Here is a 26427-nt window from a genome sequence, read left to right on the forward strand (position 1 = left end):
TAGAGCAGGTGCCTCTCTCCTCTATGTGCCACTGAAGTCCCTGCAGCCAGTACCAAGGGAAGTACATTTTGGATGTCGATCCGTGGCTCCTGCACCTTGCCCTTCTTGTTTCTTTTCAGTATGTGAGCTTAGGGTATTGGACTAAAGTCAGACTCGTTAAAACATGGTGGCACTACTGATGTTTTCAGTACAAGCAGGGTTTGCAAATAGAACTATGCAAATCTGACTCTTCTGTTTGTCCAGCCTTTATGTTTATAAGATTATTTTAAAATGCAAGTGGATACTGGCAGATGCTTTATGTATTGCATGTCAGCCCTTATGCTGGCCCACACCCTGGTCACCTCTATGTGGTCTCTTAGCAGTCAGGCACTATATCTTGATGTGACAAGAGCTGGCTGTTAATTTAAAGCTATAAATCTGTTTGGGCTATAGTGGAAGTCTGTCAGTGCTGTGCAGGTGGCAAGTGGCTTGCTTAGCTTCTGGGTGGATGACTCTTTCTTTTTTTTTCCTAACGCGGCTTGTATTTCTGCAGTGGTAGAGCCTGTTCTGGTCACAGTGGAGCAGCAGTTAACAGCATTTATGGGACATTCTTTCCAATTGCTGTGGTCTAAACATATGTACACCAGCATTGAGTTACTTCTGCCTGGAAATAAGCCACAGAGCTATATATAAAATATGTTTGAACTGTTGCACTAATGTTGTTGGTATAAATAGGAGAAAGGGGTAGCACCAGGGCTTCCCTTCCTTAGAGCTGATTCAAGAAGACTTCCCAGTGCTCCACTTTCAGTGGAAAAGGCTGGGGAAGGTGGCTGAAAGCAACAGCAAAACTCCATATGCTTCAGGGAGGAGCATAAAGTGCAATGTACTTGGGTCTGGAGCATTGGCTTCCTGCTTGATTGTTGCTCAGCTCGTTTCTTTTCAATGGAACATCTATCAGAGATCCCACAGGGTTCAGTTTGTAGCAACCTGGTCCCCCAAAGCCATGGAGTTCTGTCTGTGACAGTGTCTTGGGTTTTTGTGACTCCAAAACTGTTGCTGAGTTTTCTTGAACTCTTTCTGGCAGGCATTTCGGTGCTCAAGCTATTAGACAAGTAGTCCAGGTACTTCTAGTTGCCTTGGTCCTCGTGTTGTGACATCTTATAGGGAGCAGTATTTTGAAGTGACATCATTGTGTGGCTTCAAAGGTGCATTGGGATGCTGCTGTCATCTTTTGAACCATGTGAAGTGTCTATAGGACTTCTCCCAGGCAGTGCTTGGAAGCGAAACAACTGCAATTTCTGAGTACCTTTCTGGTTCTTTGTGTAAGATTGTTCAGTGCAAGTCTTTGCTTGGTCAGCTTGGCTGCTGTAGCAGATTGTGCCAAGTCCTGCAGGCCTTTCTGTCACTAATAGATTTTTATTTTTTTTTTTCCAAAAGAAATGTAGGAAGTGACCTCTACAGAAATAACAGAAAGTGCTGATAAGTGTTAGTCTTTGCTTGTGGCTGATGTTAATTCCATCTTTAAACTCTTAAGTGCTTGTTTGTCTTTGGCTAATTTGTAAACAGGTCCTTCCACAATCTTGTCTCCTGAGTGCTTCATTGCAGGTATCAACATGTGACGTTCTAAGGACGTAAGAGAGGCAAGGTCTGCAGATAGAAGTCTTTTCTTAAACAGACCGACACGATTAGAAGAGTGTCAAGATTGGGGACAGGTGGGAAGATTTTCAGGGTTCAGTGCTCCATGAACAATTCTCTACAGTAATTTCTTTCTGCTTTTTTTTTTTTTTTTCACTCCAGATCATCAATTGCATTCTTACAACTCAGACAGGCAATGAGCTCCATTTCATCTGACAGTTCTTCCCTGGTCGGCGATGGGAATTGCAGCCTGACTTCACACAGGGGCCAGTGCCTGTGCGGGGGTGACAGTAAAGCTTGTGTCCAGTGGTTGCCGGTGTACCACAGCAAGGAGTGGACACAAACTGTGTAGAAGCTTTACAGCTGTCTTTTTGGTGGAGGGCATAAAATGCAATTTGAACAGGGTTAGCATAGTGGCTCAGTACAAGTAAGAGTCAACAGCGATGTTCTGACTCGTAAGCGTTGCTTTGCTGTGCAGTCTCGCTGCTTGCCTTTCAAGTGTTTGTCTGCCTCTTACATCCTTTGTTTAAACTGTAGAAATGTACTTAGGACTAGTAGTTCAGGTATTTCTGAACTACGTGTGTCACTCAAAGTTATTTCTTACCAAGACAGATTCTGCTAAATGCTTCAGAGTATGTGAATGTTTCTAAAATGAATGACCAGAAAGTCATGCGCTGGGAGCATTGACTCTTTGCTGAAGACTGGAGTTCTATACTCTCTTTTTTTATGTTCTATATTTTACAGCAGCAGTTTTTGCTAACAACTAACCATGTAAGAACAGACGTACTTTGTGAAGTGCTGAAGGAACAGGAGCTGGTTCTGTGCCTGGACCTAGGGCTTTCTGGATTTCTAAACAAGGGCAGTAAAGACATGGTGGTTGTGGTTTGCTTTTTGGAAGTGTGGCAGGAGCTAGTTGGTGACAAAAACAAAGGGGGTTTTAAGCCTGTGGATAAAAATTGCTTCCTCTGAGGGTGGGTTTCCTTCCTCAGTTCTCACATTTGGTAATTCTACCAGTTACCCCTGCTGCTGAGCCTAAACGTAAGCTAGAGGAGACTGCCTTTCCAGTGTTACCTCCCTCTGTCTCAGGTTTTTAAGTCACTTAGATGGCTGCCTGCTCCCTTTTTCTTTTTTTTTTTTTTGTCACCTTTAATGAGCTGCTCAAATAAGTCAGCTTCTCTTGGAGTATTGTGCCTCTTGTTTGCAGACTTTGTTTCCTTCAGGAAAAGGAACTGAAAAGGTGCTTGGGGAAAAAAATCACAGGAGTGATTTAAGGGCAAAGTGTGTGAAGGAAAGTGGGCTGAATGAATGATTTAACGAGTTTGTTTAGGATTGCTTTGTAGTTATCTTTATAACCACTTGTCTCTGTGTGGTTTATTGTCTGGTGGTAGTTTCCTCTGTGTGTGTGTAAGGGAGAGAGGATCCATCGTGTTTCTTGCTGCTGGCTCACAGCGGGAGTTATTCAGGTCTTCGGAGTGCTGGGTCTAGGCCATAAAACTTGCAGGAAATGTTAAGTATTTGGAAAAGACTAAACCGAGTCCTGTCTTGGGTAGCTGTGACTGTGAATGGTGATTGCCTTTCCTGTAGTACCAGCGTGCCTCTTTGAAGCAGAAGGATGGCCCGGTGGTGTGTGCCTCAGTGAGCATGTGTGGGTTTGCTGGCGCTGGCCGTGCCAGTGGCCAAGCAGCAAGTGCAGTGATGGGGACACTGTGTTACTGGTGAAAGACTTTCCAGCTGTGCTGGAACAGGAGGTGGTGGCAGGGTTGTTGAGGCGGCAATGGAAATCAGTGCTTGTGCTGTTCTCTTTAAGTTTTGTTTTCTCGATCTTTGGCCTGCATTCCTGTTTATCACTTCTCCTGGAGGACATGGTCTCCTTTCTGGCTGACAGGAGAAATCTCTTGGGTGCTCAATATGCACGTTGACTGACAGATGCGAAGAGCTTCTTAATTCTGGGATGCCTGGAGTGCAGATGATGATAAAGGCTCTTCTGTAAGAAGCTTATTCCTCAGGGCAGAGGGCAGGGAGGAGTAAAGGAAGGGATTGCCAAGAGCTAGGCAGTGAGTGGCAGCTGGGGGTGGGTGGGAAGCTTGGGTGGCTCCTTCTATATATCCTGATTGGGTTGGGAAAAAAATAAATAAAGAACTCTTTCATGTTTTCCTTTGATTCATTTTTAAGCATTCTTTAAAAATACTGTCCCTAGCCTTGAGCAGGAGTGAGATACTGCAATGGTGCAGCATGGTTGGTGCAGTAGATAGCTGCTGGAATTTGGGAGGGAGGTGAGGTTATTCCCAGCTCTGCTGCTAATTTGTTGCACGACCATGACCAAGACATTTTGCCTCAGTGCTTCTGGGCTTTTTTGCCACCTAGTCCTCTGATCTCTTTATAGATTGCAAGCTGTGTGAGAGTACATGTTGCTGCCTGCTGTAAGCACAAGAGGCCTTCATGTTTGTTGGGGCTTCTTGCAAAGGACCATGAAACAAATACTACATAGTCCAGTCAGCATTTAGGGAAAGACTGAATGCTAATCTCTTTACCACCTGCCTCCTCTGTAGGGGATGTTGTCTATGTGATAAGTGGCGTGTACTCGCTCTGTCCCTCCTGTTGTATTTATTCCAATCTTAGCAAAATTGCTGGTAAGTGTTTTTTTAAAATATATTTTAAATCAGTTTACAACAAAAAAATTTTCTAATGTCCTGAGGATGTGAGTGTGTACTTTTCCCCATAGCATCACTGCAGTCTTAGGGAGATGCACATGTGGGAGGACAAGGTCTCTAGTCCTGGCATGGTTCAGGTGTTACAGGCAGGAGCCTTTGGGCACCAGGAGGGATGAGCTCTCCAACCTCCGGTGGAGGGGATGGATACCTGCTCTTGGGGAGGAATCTGGGCATAAAAAGGCGAGGGTTTTGCATACAGAGAGTCTCTTTAAAGCTTTCTTAGGGACTTAAGTATAGGATTTACAGCTGTCCCCTTCTCCAGAGGACCAGTGTGGTTGCCTTCGTGGCAGTGCAAGCTGGGTAGGTAGGGATGAAATCTAGAGATTTGAAATTGGCAGTTGATGACTTTTAGGACAGAACTGCTGTGCAAATCAGCAGTGAAGGATAAAAATAGATTGATTTGGAGTGGGACTTTATGCATGAATAAAGAAATAACAGATGAATTATGAGTGTCACCTCAGGCAGTCTGATGAAAAGGCGCTTCTGCCTCCTGCATAGCTCTAGCTTGTGTGATTCTACTCTTGGGCTCAGGGTCAACCACCAGGTTTCCCCTCCAAGCCTTGTCAAACAGCACAGTGATCTGTTTATACCAAAAAAATAAAAGGCCCAGTGAGGAGAAATGAAGGGGAAGAGGTTTGTAACATGGTGCTTTTCTTGAAGTGTTGAGATGTGGCTTGCTTTCTGTGGCTGTCCTCGGCAAGGTTCACTGCGAGGAAGGCTTTCTGTGCCCTCTTTCAGCCTGTCTTCCCTGTGCCCAAGTTTAGTTTGAACCCAGGCGTTGTTTATAGGGTTCAGCAGGAGGTGATTTAGGATGCAGCTCCTCACCATGGCGCTATCGGTATTAAAAACGCCGTGTTATGGCCCATGTGTTTGAATTCTCTGGAGTCAGGAGTTATGTGGAGCTGCCACGGTTTCCTTGGAGTGGATGCCTATCTCTGACATGAAGCTGTGGACTTTTAACTGTCAGCTGTTTGTATTTAGGAGCTGGCCCAGCTTTGGCCGGGGCTGTGGGGACCGACTTTGGCAGAGCTGCACAGGCAGCAGCCTTGCCAGTCCGTGCCCACATCCCTTTTTGGCTCTTTTCCTTATTCTTGTCTCTTCCTTCTTATGAGTGCTAAAGCCTGAGTGAAAGAGGGCGAAGAGCCTTTTCTATCTGGGAAGTGATGATTAATGATGATAAACGGTGACCCTTATGCTGAGAGAACCGTTTGTGCCTGCTTGATTTCAAACCCTTATATGAGTAACTGAATGCTGCCCCAGGGAGCCGTATTTTTTTTTTTTTTTCCCCTCCTATTATTATTTCTTCTCACTGAAGGACTTTCTTTGCCTATATTCAGGCTCTGCGTATGGATTTGGAGGAGACCAATATGCAACACTGCCAGAAAGTTAGAAGTTGTTTCCTTTGATCTCTGTTGGGACAGACTAGGAGGATGTTGCAACTCCTTGCTTGTACCTAATCCTTTTACAGATTAGTCTTAGTCTGTGCAGGGGAAGGTGAATTGGTTGATTTTCCATTATGAAGAAGAAAATCACTGGACAAATTGCCTATGTGGGAGGGCAAACCCGCCCCCTACGTAAAGTCTGGTATCTTGCCTGCTCTCTTTCCTTATGAAAAAGTAATGTATGTTTGCAAATTGGAAAAATCTGTTCCTTGTGAAGAAGTGGTCCTGCACAATTCCAGGTCCTGAGAGCTTAAGGAATGGCTTCTTTGAAGCCTGCCCACACAGGATGCAACTCTCTGTTGTGTCCCATAGGGCTTGCCTGCCCGTGGAGCTGGTCTGATTGATTCCATGTGCAGATGCTTAGTTTGGAATCAATCAGGATTGACTCTTCATGTGCCAGCAAACACGTGGCCTATTTGATGTCACTTTCTTTTTTAAAGTGTACACAAACTTATATTGACAAAAAGAATTCCCCACACCAAAGTCAGAACAACAACATTGCAACGCTGACAGAAGTGGACAATTTACACACACTCCACCCTTTGTCCCTTCACCATGCTTGTATCTCTGAAGCTCAGGTATTCTGAAGATTTTGTGAAATTTTCATGAAATCTGAGCCATTGCCACTTTTCCGGTGAGAATGACGGCTGAATGGGAGGAGGAGAAGTCGCTGCTTGTGATGTCTTTAGCCAGGGTTGATAAGGTTACATGTGCCTCTCCTCATCCCTGCAGTATTTTAGAAGAAATTGGACCTTGGTGTGGGGGTGGGGAAGAGAAAAATGGGGGATTGCGCTGGTGTTAAGTGAAGAAACAGAAGGTAATTATGTAATGATGGCTAGGTCATGCTGCAGAAGCTGGTAGGAAATTAACCATCTATGTGTCTTTTGCGGGCCACATACACACTTGCAGATGTGTGCTGCTGACAGTTCTGAGTTCCTAGCAGAGGTGCTTTCAGCAGCCTCCCACCCGCATCCCTGGGGCTATGCGGTGGTATTTGTGGCCTCCCTGGGACTGCCTTACTCCAGGCATGAAGAAGGCAGCAGAGTGCAGATTCAGCACGTACCCCCTGACAGCTGGGGCTGACTGGTCGGGAATGCAGTCCTGACAGCTGGAATCGGACTGAGAGCAGCCAGCACGGTGGGGAGAGCAGGCAAGAGAGGCTGTGTGGAGAGATGGACAAACGCACGCATGCTGTGTGCAGGCGCATGTGGAGAGACGGCTTGTAGGGACCCTGGGTTGCTCACATTCCCCCTTTCTTCTGCCTCCCTCCCTGTTTTGTTCCCAGTTCTCTCAACTGCCTGGATCATTTTTAAGAAATGCATGCACACCCCTGTGCAACCGTTGTAGTGACACCTGGCAGAGCCATTAGAGCTGAGGCTCAGCATTTCCATTGAAGCACCCCCCGTCCCACCTCTGCTTTTATGCAGGTTTACAAATGTAATGTAATACTGCCCATAACTCAGCAATTCAAAACCTTTGGGCGAATCGGTTTCTAGCCTTACCGCTCTTGTGCCAAGGTGCATCATTCATAATTTGTGTTGTGGGAGATTGTTCCTTGATGTTCTTGAAGTGGTTATCATGAAATCAAGCTGCCTAGAATTGGCAGCTGCTTGTTGCACGTGACAATGTTCTGGTCAGGTGTGTGTGGGTTTTTTTGTGGGTTTTTTTTTTTTGTTGTTGTTTTTGTTGTTTTTTTTTAAATTTAAATTGGCTAAATTGTGAGGGCTTGTTCAGCAATCAGACATAGCTCTGAATCCTTTCACCCCATGAGTGCTGCTTCACATTGAGCTTTGGCTGGAAACACCTTGAAATGCTGCAACAGCTCTGTTTGGTAGATTGCATGAAACCACTTTGATGGTCCTGGAGTGGTTCCTGTGGTCAGTTAGGCAATTGGTATGAGTCTGCAACAGTGGCAGCCAGCAAGGCTTGTAAGACTTACTGTGAGAGATGTTCTGAACTGTTGTGTGTTGGAGCTTGGCTTACTACTGTTGTTTCTGCAGGTGGAATATTTTCAGTCCCCAGGCTTGTCAAGACAGTACTCTGCTAGCACTGGGTGCTGAGGGACAGAAGGCTGAGGCTGGAAAGGAGGGAGAGGATAGAAAAGCTTGTTTAAAAAAAAAGGGCATGTTCTGTGTGCACATATGAAAACAGGGGGAGGCACTGGGTAGCTGTGGGACAGAAACCAACTGTGCAGCTAGTGGTTTTGATTTTTTGTGCTTTTGGTAAGTCTGACATGCCCTGCAGTTAATTCTTTCCACCCGTCTTCAGCCCTCCCCCTGCCAGACCAACAACAAAAGCCCCAACTCCTGAAAAAACAAACAGGCAGAGGAACCTGGGCCAAAGCCAGATCATTGCATGTCAAGCTCAAGTGCAAAATGAATATCTCACAACTGTGTTATAAAGTCCTGAAATGAAGGCTTTGCAGTGGAAATGCTGACAGCCCCTTAAGTAGAATAGTATACCGTAATTAGTGTTCTGTGTTTAATGTGCCAAACAAAGCGCAGTAGGGCTAAATGTAAAACTCCAAGCCTTTGTTTTTCTGGAGCGGTAACAGGAGATCAGACAGCGTGTTCAGATGGTGGAGTAGAGCCTACGACGACGTGTGCATTGGTCCCTGGGGTTTAAACGTGCTTTTTTGTGGTGGGGCTTAGGGGTGGCAGGAGCCAGCTGTGAGGGTTGGTGCCCCACATCAAATGTCACTTCTGTAAGAAGTAGACAGCGATTTCTTAAATGCTGACACTGACAACGTACAGCTATGGTGCATTTTCATGTGTTGGGTGCCAGAGAGTATTGGTGCGACACTGCTGTGTTGCAGTACAGAAAACACGCTGGAGTATGTGCAGCGGTGCTGAAAACCGGGAGCAGAATATAGGGAGATGGATGTGAAAACCACGGTGCTTTGTGAAACTGGCCTGACATTGGAGCTCCATGTGTCAGTGTGTTGGACCAACCAAACAGTACTGGGGTCTCAAGCTGGGCCATAAAAGCATTTTATTTTTAAGGCAAAAGAACAGATGATTATGTATCCACTCCTCAGACAAGGATAGGGATGTGCTAGGGAAGGCTTTCCAAAGAAACCCTCCTGGGTTACGTATCTCTGGGATTTCTGCGTCCACTGCTTTCTCAGGAGTACGTGTCTTTGCAATATACATTATTAATATAGCCACATTCAGGCAGGAGAGGGATGAGGGCAGGCAGATTGTGCAGTGGGTGATAGATGAACTCTGATGGATGTTGTCTTTTCATGCTGACTTGATGCCACTACTTAATTAAATGGATTCAAACGTTAACTGTGTTATGCACAGGCCCATGGGAAGGCTTTTAAAATATAACTTGTCTGCATGTGGACATTTATTGAAGTAGCCATTCTGGAGTGGAGTGGAACTATTGTGCTGCAAGCAATCCCTCTGAGGATGCTGCTGTTCATGAATAGGTGCTCACAAAGGCATGGAGAAGAAGGGGGAAGTTGAAATCAAACTGTTGCTTCAAGAATAGGATTTCCCTTTCCATAGGGCAGCAGAGGAGAGAATGGGGGAGAAGTTTCCAAGTGCAAAGCAGCAGTTCTTAGCCATGACTTTGTTGAGCAGGTGACCTCTTTGCTGCTGTCTGTAAATGATCCTAGATATCAAAAAGGCAGATTGAGTGTAAGGTATTAGTGGGGAAAAAAATAATGGAGAACAAAACAGAAGACTATATTATTCTGCTCTGTAAGCACTCGCTGTGACTACACCTTGAAAGCTGTGTGTTGTTTTGGTGTTTCCTCTTCATCTCAGGAAGGATATAGTGGACCTGGAAGGTCATCGCAGAAGAACACCAGAGCTGATCAGAGATGTGAATTGGCTTTCAGGAGAGCCATGAACTAAGAGAAGACTCTTGTACTTGGAACCCAAATGACTTGGGTTGATAGCATAGCTCCTCACAAAATCATGAGCCACCTAAAGGTGATAGGTAGGTGGGGATTAACTATCCACGCTCTCTTCCTGTACAAGAACTAGGGCATATTAAATGAAACTAGTAGAAGTGAGGTTTAAAACAAGCAATGAAAAGTTGTTCTTCTTGCAACATGTACCAGACTGGTGGAGTTCCTTGCCAAAAGATGTGAACATGTTGTGGTTTAACTCCAGCCAGCAACTAAGTACCATGCAGCCACTTGCTCCCCCCCAGTGGGATGGAGAAGAGAATCAGAAAAAAGGTAAAACCCAGGGTTTGAGATAAGAACAGGGTTTTTTTATAGTTGAAATAAAATATGATATTAATAAAAGTAATAGTAATGAAAAGGGAGACAAGAAAGAGAGAAATAAAGCCCAAGAAAGGCAAGTGATGCACAGTACAATTGCTCACCACCCACTGACCAATGCCCAACTCCTTGAGCAGCGATCGGCCCTCCCAGCCAATTCCCTGTGGTTTATATACTGGGCATGATGTTCTGTGCTATGGAATATCCCTTTGGACAGTTGGGGTCAGCTGTCCTGGCTGTGCTCCCTCCCAGCTTCTTGTGCACCTCCTCAGTGGCAGAGCCTGGGGAATAGAAAAGTCCTTGACTTGGGGTAAGCATGACTTAGCAACAACTGAAACATCAGTGTGCTATCAGTGTCACTCTTCGCCAAAACCAGGACAAGAAGGCTAAGCTTTTATAGACGTAGTGAGTAAGTTCACCATAGAGAATTCTACTGAAATAGGTTAAAAACTGAGAATATCTATTTTTGTTATTGGGAGATTGACAGGAGGTGAGAGAATCAGATTTGCTTTCCCTGCTCTTTAACAGTATCATACACAAGTGTATGGATAAAGTTTTTGCTGACACTTCTCCTTCACTTATGGCCACAAATGGGAACAGGAACTGGGGCTGGATACTGGTGTCTGATCCAAGCTGGCCCATCTCATGAAGTCTGGAACAGACACATCTGCTTGCTGGACATGGTTTTCCCAGGCTGTAGCCTCTTGCCTCATGCTGTAGGTACTGGGACACATGGGCCGCCCTGTACAGCAACACCAGTTTTCTCCCCTTGGTGGTCTTTCTGAGCACTAGAGTGATGCATGTATTCTCTCAAATGCTTTGCTGCTTTCTTTCTATGCTTAAATAAATTGTCTTTGTAGAGAATGACAAGTTTTGGGGCTCAGAAGAGAATGTGGATAGTATTAGAAGGCAGGAGGTGAGATGATAGAGTCAGAAAACTCTTCAGTTTCTTTAGCATTTTTTCTTTGGGGAAGAGGGGCTGAAATACTACCAAACTCCTGCTTAGTCTTTTGCTGGCCTGGGGTGGATGATGGGGTGAGCTTACAGCTGAAACTTTGAGGGATGCCTGATGGTAAAAATGCCTTTCTTCTGAAATTTTCCTTTTCTCTCTTTCAAGCTGAAGCCAGACTGCAGAAGCCTGCTGGTGGGCCAGCAGGGACACAGGAGCTCGTACCCAGCAGCAGCGGCTCAGTAGTAAAGCAGTGTGGCTGTAGGGAGGGTTCCTGTGAGCCCAGGTCGGGCAGGACTGCCACTGTGACTATGTTGTCCCCTTTGGCACCTATTTTGTTGGAAATTACTACTGTGCTGGGTGGGCTTACTGCTGCTTTCTCACAGCATGCTGCTTGGGTGTGCAGGCCAGTGTTTGCCTTCTGCATCTGCTGCGTGGCTTTGCAGTGTAGGTGGTCCCGAAGGGATGCAAAGTTTGGAAGAAGGAGAGTTGCTTGCAGGGGGATGAAGTTGGGTTGATCCTTCAGGCATTTCTGTGTTACCCTTCTGGCACGTGGAAACAATTGCCTGTGGTGGTAACTTCCTCAAAATAGCAGAAGCAGCTCATGCAAGTAAGAAACTTGCTCTCTGGGAATGGGGAGCAGCTTATCATGCATCTTGTTTTGTGAAAAGACAAACGAGGCTGGCAGGGACTGTTGAGGCCAGCCCTTCCAAGAGGATTGTCTGCGCCTCAGCAGTAAGGCAGTGGCATGGTTTTGTCAGGCAGGCGTGGGCTGCATGGGACCGTGCCTGAGGGGGGCAAGGGCTGCTCTCACACCTGCTCCTTGACCGGCAGGTGGGACTGGGCTGCAGCAGGGCCCACTCCCTGGGGAGGCTGGCTGCCCTGAATACCTGTCGGTACCTTCAGTCCTGCAGTTCAGGGCTCTGCTGGTCTGGTCCTGCCAGCTGTGCGAACTCTCTTGGGATCTGGTGTGGAAGGAGCAGGGTAAGTGAACTGCTTAGGCACTAAAATGTCTTTATGTGTTTGTGCAACTCCGAGCAGCCAAATTTAGATGTAAGCCTGTAAAATGGTTGAATATCAGATTGTGCAAGATGGGTGATAGCTGCACAGCTGATTCTGGTTTTGGTGCCTAAGAGTGTGTGTTGAGCCTCCAAATTTGGAAAAAAATTGACCTTAAATGAATGGAGACGGGGTGATTACAGGTAGCATAGCAGCAATGCAAAGCGAACTGCAGAAACATGTTGCGTGTGGATCAGTTTGATAATGCTTGCAAATTGCTTAGGGAACCTTGACTGATAGTGCCAAATGCTATTAATAGAAACCTTGAGATGCAGTAACAAATGCGGATAGCCAGCCTCCTCTCTGTGCCTCTAATTTAGGCGCACAAAATGACAGGTTTAATCTTGCAGTTGTTTCCAGGCTTGAATGTGGGTGGTGAGGTGGCCCACGGGTTGCCTGGGAAGGACGTGTCCGGTGACGGTGGGAAGCAAATTGGGCCGAGGTGGAAGCTGTTGGAAACACAGTGTCTCAGTTCTGCAGGGGAACTCTCCAGCCCCTGTGGGTAGCTCAGATCAAACTTGGAAAGGTGTGTCAGGGAGTTTATTTCCAACTGGGCTGTGCTGAAGCATCACCTGGGAGACTCGTATGGTCAGCAGTGGTTGTGGCTGCGTAGGACTGGGAGCCCGTGCTGGCCACGCTGAGGAAGCGGGTTCCTACCTTGTACGTCATAACTTCCAAAGTGGGATAATGGCAGTCCTGTGTCAACAAATTTGCCCCTTGCTGGCAAATGTTAATTCCCGATTAGGAAGCTAAAGTTGGTGTACTTCTGCCCTAATTAACTATATTAATAATTTCTTTCTTTTAGCAGGCGAGCTGAGAGGAGTCCTGTTTGTACTGCATTGTTACCTGTTGCTTATTCTCTCTGAAACATTTTCCGTTCTTCTGTCTGGTTTTGTGACAAGTGACTGACTATCTCTTGCCCTTACGTTACTAGTCTGGAGGTTGTTCACGGGGATAAAGCTGTGTTGTGGGCAGGGCGGTGGGAGTGGAGCTCACAAGTGTCGTAAAACCAAATTTGAATGTGCCTTACTCCTTTTCAAAGCGAGTTGTTTTTAATATTCAAGAGTTATCATGCGGAGGTGTTCTAAGAGCATCCGTTGGATAGGCTCAAGGTGACCTTTCAGATTCTTTACATTAGGAAGGTTTTAAAGCTAAGACTGGGGAGTAAAAGAGGGATATTCCTTTTCAGGAAGCTAGTAATGAATCTCTGGACACAGGTATCTGTTCCTGTGGCAGTAGGCCTTGTCAGTACCAGTGGTACGGTCTTGATAGTCGTTGTCTTTCTAATGTTCCATTAGAAACTGTTTCTAATTGAATGAGTGATCTGTTGGAGGCCAGCAAATGCTCACTGGCAGTGGAATAATTGGACCCAAAGACCAAGATACTTCTTTTGTGTCAAGCTGCATGCTGGCCATGGGAGAAAGGTAGGCTTACTGCCTGCTAGTATTGCCACAGATGGTCCCTTGGCAGAGCAGCACGAGGCCCCCACAGACCCTGGAGAGGAGGGGACGCTGGAGCACACGTGACTTTGTGCAGTCGGTGGGGTGGGAGTGCCAGGGGAAACCAGTTACTGCTCTTCAGTTTGTCTTAAAGACTCAGAAGGGGCAGGTTTTTCTACACCACCAAGTACAAGGTGGGTTTTGGAGGTGCAGCTGGGTTGACCTAGTTGCCAGTGAAAGGGGACAGTTTTTCTTTTCCCTGGCTTTGAGGTCCCCATGGCTTCCCCAGGCTGGCAAACAGAAAACAAAAACTACAACATGGTTTTCTGTTGGCTTGGCCTGCTGGGTAGGCGCTTGCTATGCCAGTGCTGGCACGAGGGAAATGGCAGGGGAACTGGGCTGAGTGGGATGAGGGAGGAAGGACCTGTCCCCTGCAGAGCAGGCAGCTGTAAGATGAGCCCGGCTGTGGCACAAGACTGCGCTCTGAGAGGCTGATGTACATCCTTGCCGAGCAAAAATATACCTGTGGGTGAAAGCAGGTCGCTGCATTGCTGTTGAATAGCTGCATAGCCAAGGTCAAGTAGTACCTCTTAGGATGGCTGCAATTACAGCCAGCCTGAGCTAAAGCCCGTGCTGAGCAGCGTAAGCACAGCGTTGCTAAATCGATGTTTGCTGACAGCACCAAGAAATTGGTGCCTTATCTAGGCTGGAGCACTTGAATGGCACATGTCTCTTCCACCTCCTCCTCCACTGTCAAGAATGCAGTTTCTGTAGGAATGCAAACCTCTCTTGGTTTGATGAGTTGGGAACTGCTGATACGATCTGGAATCTCAGCAGTAGAAGCATTGAGTTCTTTTTTTGCATTTGTTGAGGCTGCTTTAAAAATAAATGTGTTTTGAAGTATTGTGAGAGAGACTGGAGGAGCAGATACCCTAGCCTCCCTCATTCCTTCCCATGTCTGTGCTCCCCCCGCGCCCCCCCCCCCCCCCCATTTTTGTTCCAGCATTAAGTTGGAACAAAAGCATTTCCTTTCTTTACCAGTGGATTTGTAAATGTATTTTTAATTGTATGTTTTTATACTTAACAAAAATCTGGTTCAGTTTTGTAAAAGCTATTTTTTCAGAGATACTAATTTTGCAAGGGAAGGGGACAATTTGGTGTTCTTGCATACTGTCTCAAAGTATCTGGGGTATGTTATTACTAAAAGGGAAAAAAAGACCAAGTTGTTCCAGAGACTGGGGCATGAAATCTTCTACTTGCCATGCCACTGGTTTGAAGGCAGGCCACATTTGAACTAGCTGAAGCATGGATGGGTCACTTCGAATGGTGGCACCTCAGCCCTGCTTTACCTGCTGCAGCAAGGTGGTTCTCCGCGTGGGGTTACTTCTGTCACTTCTTTAGTAACCTGGGCCCTGAGCTCAGTGAGACCTTGTTTCTTCACCCTGCAGCTGAACTCCTCTGGTCTGGTAAGCTGTGAGGTGAGGGTGGCCTGAGAAACCTGCCCTGCCCCTGCCTTTTGTGCACTGTGTTGGTATAAATACAAGATGCTAGTCTTCAGGGCAGCTATTAAAGATAGCAGTAATTATTACAATAGTAACTTCTTATGCCGCGTCCGTGCCCTTAAGGCCTTAACCAAATGTAACTTAGATGATGATAATTAAAAACAGAAAACTGTGACCCAGTAAAATCCTTGAGTTTGGCACAGACAGCAGTGCTGAGGAGGAGTGTATGCGTCAAATATATAATATGTAAAATCAGGCTGTGCAAATGTAAAGGAAAGAGAATAATCTTCTGTTGGTCAAAACAACCTCAGGGCTGAGAACTGGTCTGTGCTCAGAGACTGAGTCCTTTCATGCCACAAACCACAATTTTTGTGTGGTGTAATCCCACTGCAACCTTTTGCTTTGGGGTAATTGCTAAATTCTGATGTTTTCTCTGCCGGGGAGTGCTCCCCAAAATACTGCATTGTGTCTGTCTGTTGCCCTCCTTTCCCCTTTTGTTTTTGCTTTTCCCGGCTTCTTGCCACAGAGGCCTGGCTATGAATCTTTGTATCTTCCAAGTAGCTCTTCTCAGTTGCATTTTTCTTTTCCTAAAAATAGTTGACATCTTTGCTCAGGGGGAAAGCAGACATTTTGCTTTACTGTCTCTTGCATGGGTCATTGGCATGTGGGCTTGTGAAACCAGTCATGTAAGCTGCTGTCTCTTGATATTCCTGGGGAGGGATGCCCTGGGCCACTGGACATGGTTTCCAGATCGAGCACTGTGGGAAAACTGACTGTTCAGTTCCTAGGAATACACGGGGCTGGGACCAGGCTGAACCATCTCTGGCTGGATGGAGGAGATGAGGAGAACAGGTCAACTTGGAAACGATTTTCAGGAAAGAGCTCTGGAGAAGGTGGTTTGCTGCTCTTGCTGGGAGAATGGGAATTGGCGGGCCGTGAATGTGAGTCCCAGTTTCGCACCAGTCCTGTTTGCTGCTTGCAATCCTCTCTGCAGTATGCTCTGGCGTAGACAAAGTAATCAGTGAATTGACAACTCCTGTGTACCCCAGCAGTATTCTACTGTGCCTGTCTTGAAAACTGAGTAGAGTTGCTTCTATACCTGGGTGCCTGTCAGTGAATTTCTAGGAGCTGTGATTCTTCTCATCACCAGTGCGAACCAGACCATCAGCATCTGTGTACGGGTCCATGTGAACTGCACTTGTATTTCATGATTCTTCTTGTTTTCTTTTTCATGTTCGTTAGGTGACTTTGGAGAAGGTGTTGGGGATAACTGTGTCAGGAGGCAGAGGACTAGCCTGCGACCCCAGAACAGGCCTCGTTGCTTATCCGGCAGGGTGAGTTGCTAACCGCATTCTTCAAAGCTAAGATAAACCAGGACTGATGCATCAACTTAAATATATTTGGGGTGTTTCCACTGTGGCTTTCTGTAGGGAGGCTATTTACTGTTCTTCAGTCTTTTAACACCAGAGAATGATGAGACTCAGAATTGCTGGTGTAATTGGCAAGGGAGAGGGATTGCATTTTACCTGTCAAGTTTTAATGGGATCCCTTTTAATAAAACCCCTCTCCTTCCTCTTGCTCTAAGCTGGGAATTAAATACATTGTGGACTTTTTAAGTATGCTTTATAATGTGGTGAACTTAGACATAACTGGAAGCAATTCTCAAGCCAGTGAGTACCTAATGAAGCAGGTGATGCTTTCAATGAATTGACAAAAGCCTTTTTGTATATGCCCTGCAATTTATGAATCTCCACATTCCTCATCCAAGTGCAGAGAAAGATTTCAGGCTGACAGCCCCTTGTATGTTGGTTCTCTGGAGTGCAACACATTGTCAACCAGTCTTAAGTCCAAATAGAGATACCCACAAGTATTTGATGGACATCCATATTTGATGGACAGTGAAAGTGCTACCTTCTGGATATAGCTGAGGGCTGGAGAGTGGCTTTGTGCATTGCATATTTAGCAAAATCGTAGACATCTAGGGCCAGATCCTGATCTTGCTGAAGGCAGAGCTCACCCAAAGGGCATGTGTCCCTGGAGGCGCAGAGCATGTCAGAGTTGCTGGTCTGTGGGATGGGACTTGTCTGAAAGAAGGTAGCCCCTGAAAAATTTTAAAGGAACCGTGAGAGGTGCAGGTAGAAGTCTCATAAGGGATGGCATTTTGAAAAAGCTGGGGAGGAAACACATTTTATCCTGCCAGTGGAAGTGTGGCTGTTGAGATGGGGTATATGACATACATCATATGACTTGGATGAAAGGATATGATACTGTAGTGGGAATAGATTGGGAGGACAGAAGAGCGACTCTTCAGGAAAAGCCTGCAGTGCTTAATGCAGCACTGCGTGGGGATACTCCAGCTGGCTGGGTTGCAGAAGTCTGTATGAGCGTGGCTCTTCCTCTGAGCTTGTTTATTCTGCTGGTCAGCAAGCTAAAGGAGAAGAGGAAGGACAGTATCTCCAAGTGGCATCGTGCAGAGATACTCTTAAGACATGGAAGCTGGAATTACAGGATAGGAACTTCCACAACAGTTATAGATGATGTTTTCAAGTGTACAAGAAACAGGCTAGCAACACTTAAGGATTCTGCGTTTGTGGCCAAAACAAGAGATGGGGTCAGTAAAAGTGGCTAAAAATTTTTGCCCATTCTGGTGATATCCTAGTTCACAGAATCGTTGTAGCTGGTGGGAAGCACTTGAGATCTAGACCAACCGCCATGCTGAAGCAGGGTCACTTAGAGCAGGTTGCCCACAACCTCTTTGGGCAGCATGTTCTGGTGTTTGAGTACTGTCACAGTAACGAACAAACAAAAAACAAAAAAAAAAAGGGGGGGGGGGAGAAGTGTGGAGTGTTTGTTTTCTTTTCCTTTGTGTTCAGATGGAATTTCATGTGTCCTAATGTCTGCCCATTGCCTCTTTTTCTGGCAGTGGGCAGTCTGTTAAACTGCAAACAATTTGAGATCCATGTCTGCACTTGACCATATCTGTTATGCTTGAACTCTTTGGAGCCAGGCAGATATATTCCAGCATGTGTTGTCTCTTCCTCTGCATCTTTTCTGACGCTGAATATGCTCACGCTTGAAGAGGGCAAGGAGCGAGAGAAGAAAACAAGTAAACAGATGTTTTGAGCTCTTGCATAGCTAAAGATAGATGCGTTTTGTTAATAGCAGTGTCCTCTGATGAGCTTGTGCATTGATTTAATCAAGCATGAGGACACCTGGGGATTCTTTTGGGTAATTAAAAGGTTATGTGGTTCCTTAGGGCTTTACAGGGAAATTCCTGTTCTTACTTGTTGGTGGTAGCATCTCATGGCCTGGACACGAAACCTATGGAATATACCAGATGTGTGTTGTAACAGTTTAATGGCTTATATGACTTGCTGCTATTGTGCCGTGGCTGGTCTGTTTTGTGATGCTGTTATGATTTGCTGCAGTCAAGATAGTCTCTAACAAAACTAGCATTAGCTGAGTCAGAACACAAGAGGGGTACTGGTGCAGACCTTACTAAGTTGATGCAAGTTCAGTTTGTTGGGTTTTATCTGGGGTCGTGTTCCCCGCTCCCCCCCCCCCCCCCGCCCCTTCTCATTTCTGGTGAATTTCTCTTGAATTGCAAGAATCCTGGCATTTCTGGTGCATTGGCTTTATTTTGTTTCTGTTTGTTTGAATTTACTGTACACCAAAGCTTCTTACAGGAGGCTGATGTAAGCAGACTGGGTATGGCCCAGGCACAGTTGGTTCATGACCTGTCCAGGCAACTTGGTCATCTTCAGCTGTGCCTCAGGTATTCCAGTGATTTCTTCAGCCTTTGCTCATGTACTGAGGTTTTGCAATCCTGACATGCAGATTCTCTGCTCCTCCAGTTTGTCCTACACCTAAAACCTGAATTTATGTAACAACTCTATATTTTCCTAAGAACACTTTCAACATACCTGAATTCATTTGGTTCAGATCAAAACAGTTGCCCCAGGCATCCTGACTTCATCCACATCAGGCATACAAATAACTATGTGAACGAGGACTTGTGCGTGAGAAGCTTTGGCATTCTTTGAGCGGGACCTTAACTCTGGTCTCTGGTTTGCCTAAAATGATTAAAAAAATAAAAAATAGTTGCTTTTCTGAATTTTCTCTTTGCTGGACTTTCTGAAATCTGAGAAGTTTTTGAATCTTGTGAAAGAAGCAGTTCCCAGCACAATGCAAGCTCATTCCAACTCCACAGTGGTGCCAAAGAGCTGAGTGTTACATTACTCTTTCTTTTCCTGCTCACTGGCTTTTGAACCTTTTATCCTTTCTCTTCGTTGACCCTAACAAGGCTTTCTCTCTGGCAGTGTGTGACAGCAGCTTTGCTGACCCTGGTACTGTTTTGGTAGGATGTTTGTATTGTATAGGAGGCCTTTTCTTCACATCTGCCATGAAGGCTAAAGGCACTGAGTACTGCAGATATTCTAGGCCACCACTTTCATATAAAGCTGTTGTTTGTCTTGGGAGATAAGTCAGTGTAGGAGAGAAAATTACATCCTCTCCAGAGATCTTATATCTGCTGCCTGCACTTGCCTATTCTTATGCTGGCAAGGGAAATAAACCCAAAGTTGCTTAATTTGATCTCTGTTAGGGTTATGCAGTGAGTAACAAAGTTGTTCTTGTGGGAGGAGTGAGTGGGACAGAAATGTACTGAATTTTTTATTTCTTGTGGCAGGATTGATGCTCTGTCCTTTTCTTTCAGTTTTTTTCCCCCTTTCTTTTTTCCCTGCCCTTCTCTCATTTTGGTTTATTATCTTTTTTTTTTCTTTTTTTTTTCCCCAGTAGCTAGTTGAGGTCGTGTTTCCTAGAAACAAGAAGGGAAACAAAGCTAAGAAAATCCTCTGAGGATGACTAGTATTAAAAAAGGGGGGGGAAAAAGTGTGTGTGTGTGTTTGTGTAAAATGTCTATCTGTTTAAATTCTAGACCAGCTGCTCAGATAACTTGAGTCCACTTAACCTGTTTTTGGTTTTGGGATTGTGTTTGCAGTTGTTTTTTAGGCCTTTAGGTTGGTGTGAGTGATTTATTTTGCTTCTATTATTTTTTCCTGGGCTCTCAACTGGTCATGGTAGCTGGTTGTGAACCTTGTCTTTGTGTGAGGCACCTGCCTGCTTGAGGGAGCAGCCTGTGCTTTTTCTTGAGTAGGAGCAGGAAAGTAGTGTTTCATACTGGTTGGTGTGCAGTGTCTCTTAAACACTGTTCTGTTATGTTTTGGCCAGCTTAAGCCTCTCTCTAGCTCTGCTTCTCAATTCCCAGGCACTCTAATAAAGGTTCAGCTCTCTAGCGTAGCTCTTTACATAAAGCAAATTACATAAAGGCGGACAGAGGTTTAATATAGTCAATCCTCTCTGAGCCATAGTGAAATGAGTTTCCTTGGGTTTCTCTCAGAAATTACTGTGGCCAGTACAGACACAGCCCCTGCTAGCTCTGTGTGTGCGCAGCACGTTTGCTGAAGAAATGATTTGGATGCCCCCATATTCAGTACCATTTCAGAATGACTAGTCACCCTTATTTGTAGATAGGAAGGGAGGAACAATAATCAAAGGAGCTGTACAATCAAAGTTAAGGTGAAGATATTAAATCTTTTCCCCTGCTGCTTTTTGCTGCAAGATCTTGTTGAAGTGCTAGGCTTGTTCTCGCTTCAGCTTTATCACCTTGAGGCTTTTTTTTTGAGATACAACAGCTAATATTTAAAAGTGAAGAGTGGCATGATGCGTTCAAAATCAGAAGATTGCACAGCTGTCTGGGTCGCATTTTATTTTACTGCTACTGTGGCATGCTTGCTGGATGTCAGCGCAGCAGCCTCTTGTGTGCCAACCTGCACTGCAGCAGAATCAAGCCACAGCCTCCTCTTCTTGTTTCACAGTCTCTCCCCCTGTTCCACCCATTCCGCATCCCCGGCTGATTTGCAGTACTGAGTAGAAGCCTCTTAACTCTGTCACCCCTTCTGAGTCATACCCTCCTGGTCCCTGTCTGCTGGTCCAGGGAGGTGTCAGGTCCTGCACTGACAAGGCAGTGACCACAGCCTGTGTCATAGTGAAGGGAGGAAGGGGATGAGCACAGTGGGAATTGAGTGAATTTGTTTTAATCTAGCTAGGAGTCTGCTCAGCATGTGTGGAGCAGTCTCGCGTAATTGAGTGGTAAATTCCACTGGAAGCTGAAAGAGTGAGGATTTTTCTTTTCCAGAAGTGGTTGCTGGTTTGCTCCCAAATACCTCTTTCCATTTCCGATAGACAGGCTGTAAGGCTAAGTGATTTCCAGCTCATCCACATGTGGAGTCTCTTGGAAAGTTTTAATCATTTTCCATCATTATATAGATAGATTACTGCACAACATAGTAAGTTATCAGCTTAGAACAATTTCCCTTTACCTGGAGCTGCGTATAACCCATAATGAAGTAACATATAGGATAAATCTTGCATAATTTTATGAGGCATGATGCCTTGCTCTTCCTTTCCTCTTTAAAGTGAAAGATTTTGGTCCGTGGGGTACAGGAATGGACTGTGAGAGGCAGGTCTAGTAGTTGACTGCCAGTGAATGAGGCAAAATGCTGTTCTGAGTTCTTTTCAAGACTTAGGACCATTGTGCCCAGGTTAGTCATCTTGATAGACCCAGTGTAGCTTTTGGTACATGTGCAGTTTGTGCAAAGCTCTGCAACTCTGTGCAGGTGCAGTTCTTCACTAATTCTTCCCTAGCATAAATGCTAATGCCATCAGGCTGTATCCCAAATGCAGCTTGGATGAGTTCAAGGACACTGAAATATTCAGACTGCTGGGTTGTCAGTAGATAAATCCGGTTCTGGTGATGCAGGCTCCTTCAAGGAGCTTCCAGACCTCTGAAGGCAAATTTCTGGGCCTTCTTTGTATGTTCTTTTCTGAAGGAGAATCCTGTGGTGTTGTAAAGATTGTAGAAACCTACTCTAAAACGAGGACAAGTTCTCATCTGTGGTTCAAAGTGAATTTCAGTGGCCACACCAGAGGCAGCTTGCTTTGCCCTCTTTAAAATGGGACAGTTGCCTTTCAGGAGTTAAACCTCTTTCCTGGCCCATCTCCCAAGAATCTGGACTGTTTACGTATTTCTTCTGTGAGGGTATTGCGCTTGTACCTGCCATCTGGGAAGATTTGCCAGCTGGTAAAATTGTGGTGGTGGACCTGGAGACGGAGATAAGAAAATTCTTTTCATTGAGATTGTTAGACACAACTTGAAGAGCTGAGACTGTATCTGGGTTTGAGTTGGGCCACTACAACCAAACCAAAAAAGTTTTTCTGTGTCGAGAGGCAGCAACATCAGGTTACAGTGTCCTGGAAGTGTCCAAAAAGATGAAAAGTAACCAAATCCTTCCCTCCATTTCCTTCCCCAGCAAAAGCAGATTTCTCAGAAAAAAGCAGAGATACTTTAACTCTTAAATCTCCCTGTCTTAAGAACCCACTGGAGGGAAAGGAGTGTATCTGCACTGAGGCATCAAGACCTGAAGTGTAAAATACTTCTTTTCACTCCTTGCTTTTATTGATGTAGATTTGACAGAGATGGTGGGCTGTGGAAGGCTAATGTCGTTGTTTTTTGGCAAGTGAGCAAACTCTGCACTTGGGACAAGAAAATGGAGATCCCCTTTGCAACAGTGCTTTATTCTCAGTCCAAAGAATCATAATTTTGATATTTTATTTTGCATTGATGGATTTAAAGTGGCTATGGCCTTTCCCCTGCTGTCTTGCTGTTGGCCTGTGAGATTCACAGATAACAACCATGCAGTCCTGGAGCAATTGCCCTCTTCCCATCTAGGTGGCAGCTGGGTCTGCTCTGAGTCCCCATCATTGCACTTCAGACAGAAAAGACCCTGCCTAATGGAGTAGGTGCAGTCTTACCTGTATGAGCTGTTTCCACGTGCCTGTAGAGCTAGGCAGCAATTTCTACACTGATTTTTGCTTGGTCTCCCTTTTTGTGAGTGCTGGAGACCCTTCCACATTGAATCTATGTCTCTGTAATAAAACTGCACCTAAAACGTAGAGTTGTTTGCTGAACGGTTGTGTGTTGATCCAGCTCAGCTGTAATCTCACTTGGTTTGGCAGAAGCGGAGACGAAGCAGCAAACAGAGCAGTACCGCAGCCATCATCTAGAGCTGCGGGCAGACTCCCCAGGTTTAAGTACTTAGCAGAATGGAATCAAGGCTGTCAAACTGACTTCCAGGCAGTTTCCATCAGCCAGCCTCCAGGCATGTGTGCATGCGTGGGGGCTTTTGATGTCATGTCTAATTAAAGTCTTTACCTATGACAAAACAACTGAGGATGTAACACTTGGTAGAATGTTAAATAATGAGATAGCTGCGAATCTCCAGACCTGCAGCTAACCTGCCGCACAGCAGAAAAGAGAGAAAAATAGGACAAACCCTCAAAATAGCTGTCAGAAAAGCTTCTTGCTAAATCAGAGGGAGACTGTGTCAATTCTCTGTCAAAAGTGCTGCTGTCTGTGCTGCACATGGTGAAGATTGCAGCACTGGGGTGCTGCCAGACTGCTGGGGGGAAGGTACGGGGAGCGTGAGCCCTTGACTCCAAGAGCTCAGCTGCTGGCTGGGGCGGTGGTTAATGTCATCTTTGCCAGCAGTGGCGTAGGTAGAAGCTCTTCTGGTGGACAGTGAGAATGTTGTGGGATTTTTGGTTTCAGTCCCTGTGTGACTTTGTACCTTGTGTCACACTTGGTTGAAAAACTAGTCAGGGCGGTGCTGATGTTTGGGGTTGCCAGCTCCCTTTGAGACAAGCTGCTGTTTTGCTGTACATAGAGCTGCTGTTTTGCTGTACATAGAGCTGCTGTTGTGCTGTACATAGAGCTGCTGTTGTGCTGTACATGGAGCTTCTGGTTACTTCTCCAGAGTGCCATATGCTAATCCAGCTGTCAAGTTAGAAGGGGGTTGGTCACTGTCCTGTAGCCAGCTGCTACAGCCCTGGGATAAGCAGAGATGAGATGTGATGCTTTGTCCCACAGTTACTATTTGAGGAGCTGGCAGCAGCAATAGGTCTGATAGGGCATCCTCCCTCAAGCCGCCAGGTACTGATGTGCCCATTTATCCCCTGTCTTTCCACAGAAGCCATGTGATAGGAGTCCTTTCTCCCAAACCCCTTCCTTTGCGTACACCCCATCCTATCTGGGGTGAGCCTGTGCTCATCCGTGCATCTGTGCTTCCTCCTTTCTGTCAGGCACCCAGCAAGGGCTGGGCTCCGGAGCTGTGCTGGATGTAGGAGCATGCTGCTGCATCCCGGCGGAGCCTCCCTGAGCGAGGAGCAGCAATCTCTGCTTCCTCTTGCAGCCCTTCCAGTGGGTTGACCCACCCTGTTGACAGGCAGTACCTGCTCTCCAGGATCAGGGATGAATCACAGGTGAAGTCTGGAGACCCTTGGTAGCAACAAACTCTGCTGTTTTTTAGAAAAAAACCACGACAGGAAGCCTTGACCTGTTTAGATTGCCAGATGTTTTTTGACATTTAGATTGAATTGAGAATTTTTCAAGGGAACAGTCCAATTGCAATGAAATATTTTGGGATACGCTTCACAATTTTTTTCACCAGGAATTCTGTGGAGAGAGGAGGTGTATGAGTGGGAGCCTTTTCCCAGAACAAATTGTCTGAGAACATCTTGGCGTGTGGCAAACCCTCCTTTGAGTTGAACAGAAAACTGGTTTCCTTTCAGAGGTGAGCTGGTAACTCTTCCTCCTTCCCCTCCTCACCTCCAAAATTACAGGGTTGGGGGCAGGAAAATCATGGAATCATAGAACAGTTTGGGTTGGAAGGGACTTTTAAAGGACATCTAGTCCAGCCCCCCTGCAATGTGGAGGACATGAACTAGATCGCGTTGCTCAGAGCCCCGTCCAACTTGACCTTGAAGGTTTCCAGGGATGGGGCATCCACCACTCCTCTGGGCAATCTGTGCCAGTGTCTCGCCACCCTCAGTGTAAAAGATGTCTTCCTTATAGCTAGTCCGAATCAACACTCATTTAGTTTAGAATCATTACCCTGTGGCCTATTGCTACAGGCCCTGCTAAAAACTTTGTCCCCATCTTCCTTACTAGCACCCATTAGGTACTGAAAGGCCACAATAAGGTCTCCCTGGAGCCTTCCCTGGGCTGAACAGCCCCAACCTTCTCAGCCTGTCCGCACAGGAGAGCTGCTCCAGCCCTTGGATCATCTTTGTGGCCTCCTCTGGACCTGCTCCAACAGGTCCATGTCTTTCCAGTGCGGAGGACTCCAGAGCTGGATGCGTACTCCAGGTGGAGTCTCACCAGAAAAATGTTGTTCTGTGTTTGGGATGGTAGAGTTTGAAGGACAGGAAGACTTCTCTGAGAAAAGCCAGCAATGGGGAAGGGGCAATGTATTGTAGGGCATGGAAAACTGAGGCTCTTTTTTTCTCTATTTTTAGTCTGCCACGGGACTGGATGGTAGAGAAAAATCACTTGTTTCTCCCAGCTTGCACCTTTTTCTAAAAATAAGAGTAACAGTTTTCTATTTTCTCCCTTGTAGAGCTGTAGATAACAGGAGCTGGGTATTAAACGGATTACTTAAAACCAAAAATACCAAACACCCCCCCTCCCTCCCCCCCCCCCCAGGACTTAAAAGTGCTGTCTCATACAGCTCTCCTTACCTTTGCTGGTTTGGGTGCTCTTCTCCCAACATGACACACTAGCCAGCCCTGAAGGCGGTGGTAAGAGTCCACAAAGACATGTTGTGCTCCATCTTACGAGCCTCTGCAGTGTGCTGCTCTTGCTGCGTGTCCCACAGCTGGTTCCATGCATGGGAAGTGAGCTCAGGTGACATTGTGCTAGTATATGCACAGAAAGTTAAGGATGTGATTAAGGCAAAGAACACCAGATGCTGCTGACGCCGCTGCCCCTGTGTCCTCCTTTGTACCTGTTCCCAGTTCAGAGCAAGCTCAGTACTTGGCAGAGAGGAGAGCAGAATGAGGCAGTGATGGAAAGAAATGCTCTCAGAATGGTTTTGTAGAAGGAAATTGGATGGAGGTTGCACAGGCATCTCTTCAGTGGTGCCTTTTGCATTTTTTTTTTGAACATCAAAGCATTTTTACATGCGATTTCTTTAATTCAACAAAATAAGTAAAAACTTTTGTTATTTCACCCCTCTTCTGTTCCGTACTATGTACCTTTGAACTCTGACCTGTCAGTACGGCAGCATGGCACACAACTGTGTTAACTATAAGCAACTTTTGTACTTAACTGCCAATGAAGTTGGGGATGGTTTTTAGTGTAAGAATGAATTGCAGGACCCTTATTCTGGGCCCGAGAAGGCTCCTTGCCTGCAGTGTGCATGCAGGCAGTGTGAATGCGCTCTCACCTCCAGTGATGGAAATCCTGGAGAGAGGGTTTCTTCCTGTGTGCCGTGCTGCAGTGGTGTGAGCAAGCTGTAAAGTTTGCTAGTGTGGGTAGGGCAAGTCTGGCCAGGTAGCTTCAGTCCAGTGTTTGCTGG

At 45.9% G+C, this 26427-nt stretch overlaps 1 protein-coding gene across 5 annotated transcripts in view; it reads left to right on the forward strand.

Moving 5' to 3' along the window:
- Nucleotides 1-26427, forward strand: part of MAPKBP1 (mitogen-activated protein kinase binding protein 1) — a 103928-nt gene that overhangs the window by 14608 nt on the left and 62893 nt on the right. For all 5 annotated transcript variants that reach the window (XM_037394569.1, XM_037394571.1, XM_037394570.1 and 2 more), the window contains exon 3: nucleotides 16196-16287. In XM_037394569.1, the coding sequence (XP_037250466.1) occupies nucleotides 16196-16287 (92 nt within the window). The remainder of the gene's footprint in view (nucleotides 1-16195; nucleotides 16288-26427) is intronic.

The sequence above is a fragment of the Falco rusticolus genome, chromosome 7 (assembly GCF_015220075.1).
Source record: "Falco rusticolus isolate bFalRus1 chromosome 7, bFalRus1.pri, whole genome shotgun sequence".
Classification (NCBI taxonomy): domain Eukaryota; kingdom Metazoa; phylum Chordata; class Aves; order Falconiformes; family Falconidae; genus Falco; species Falco rusticolus.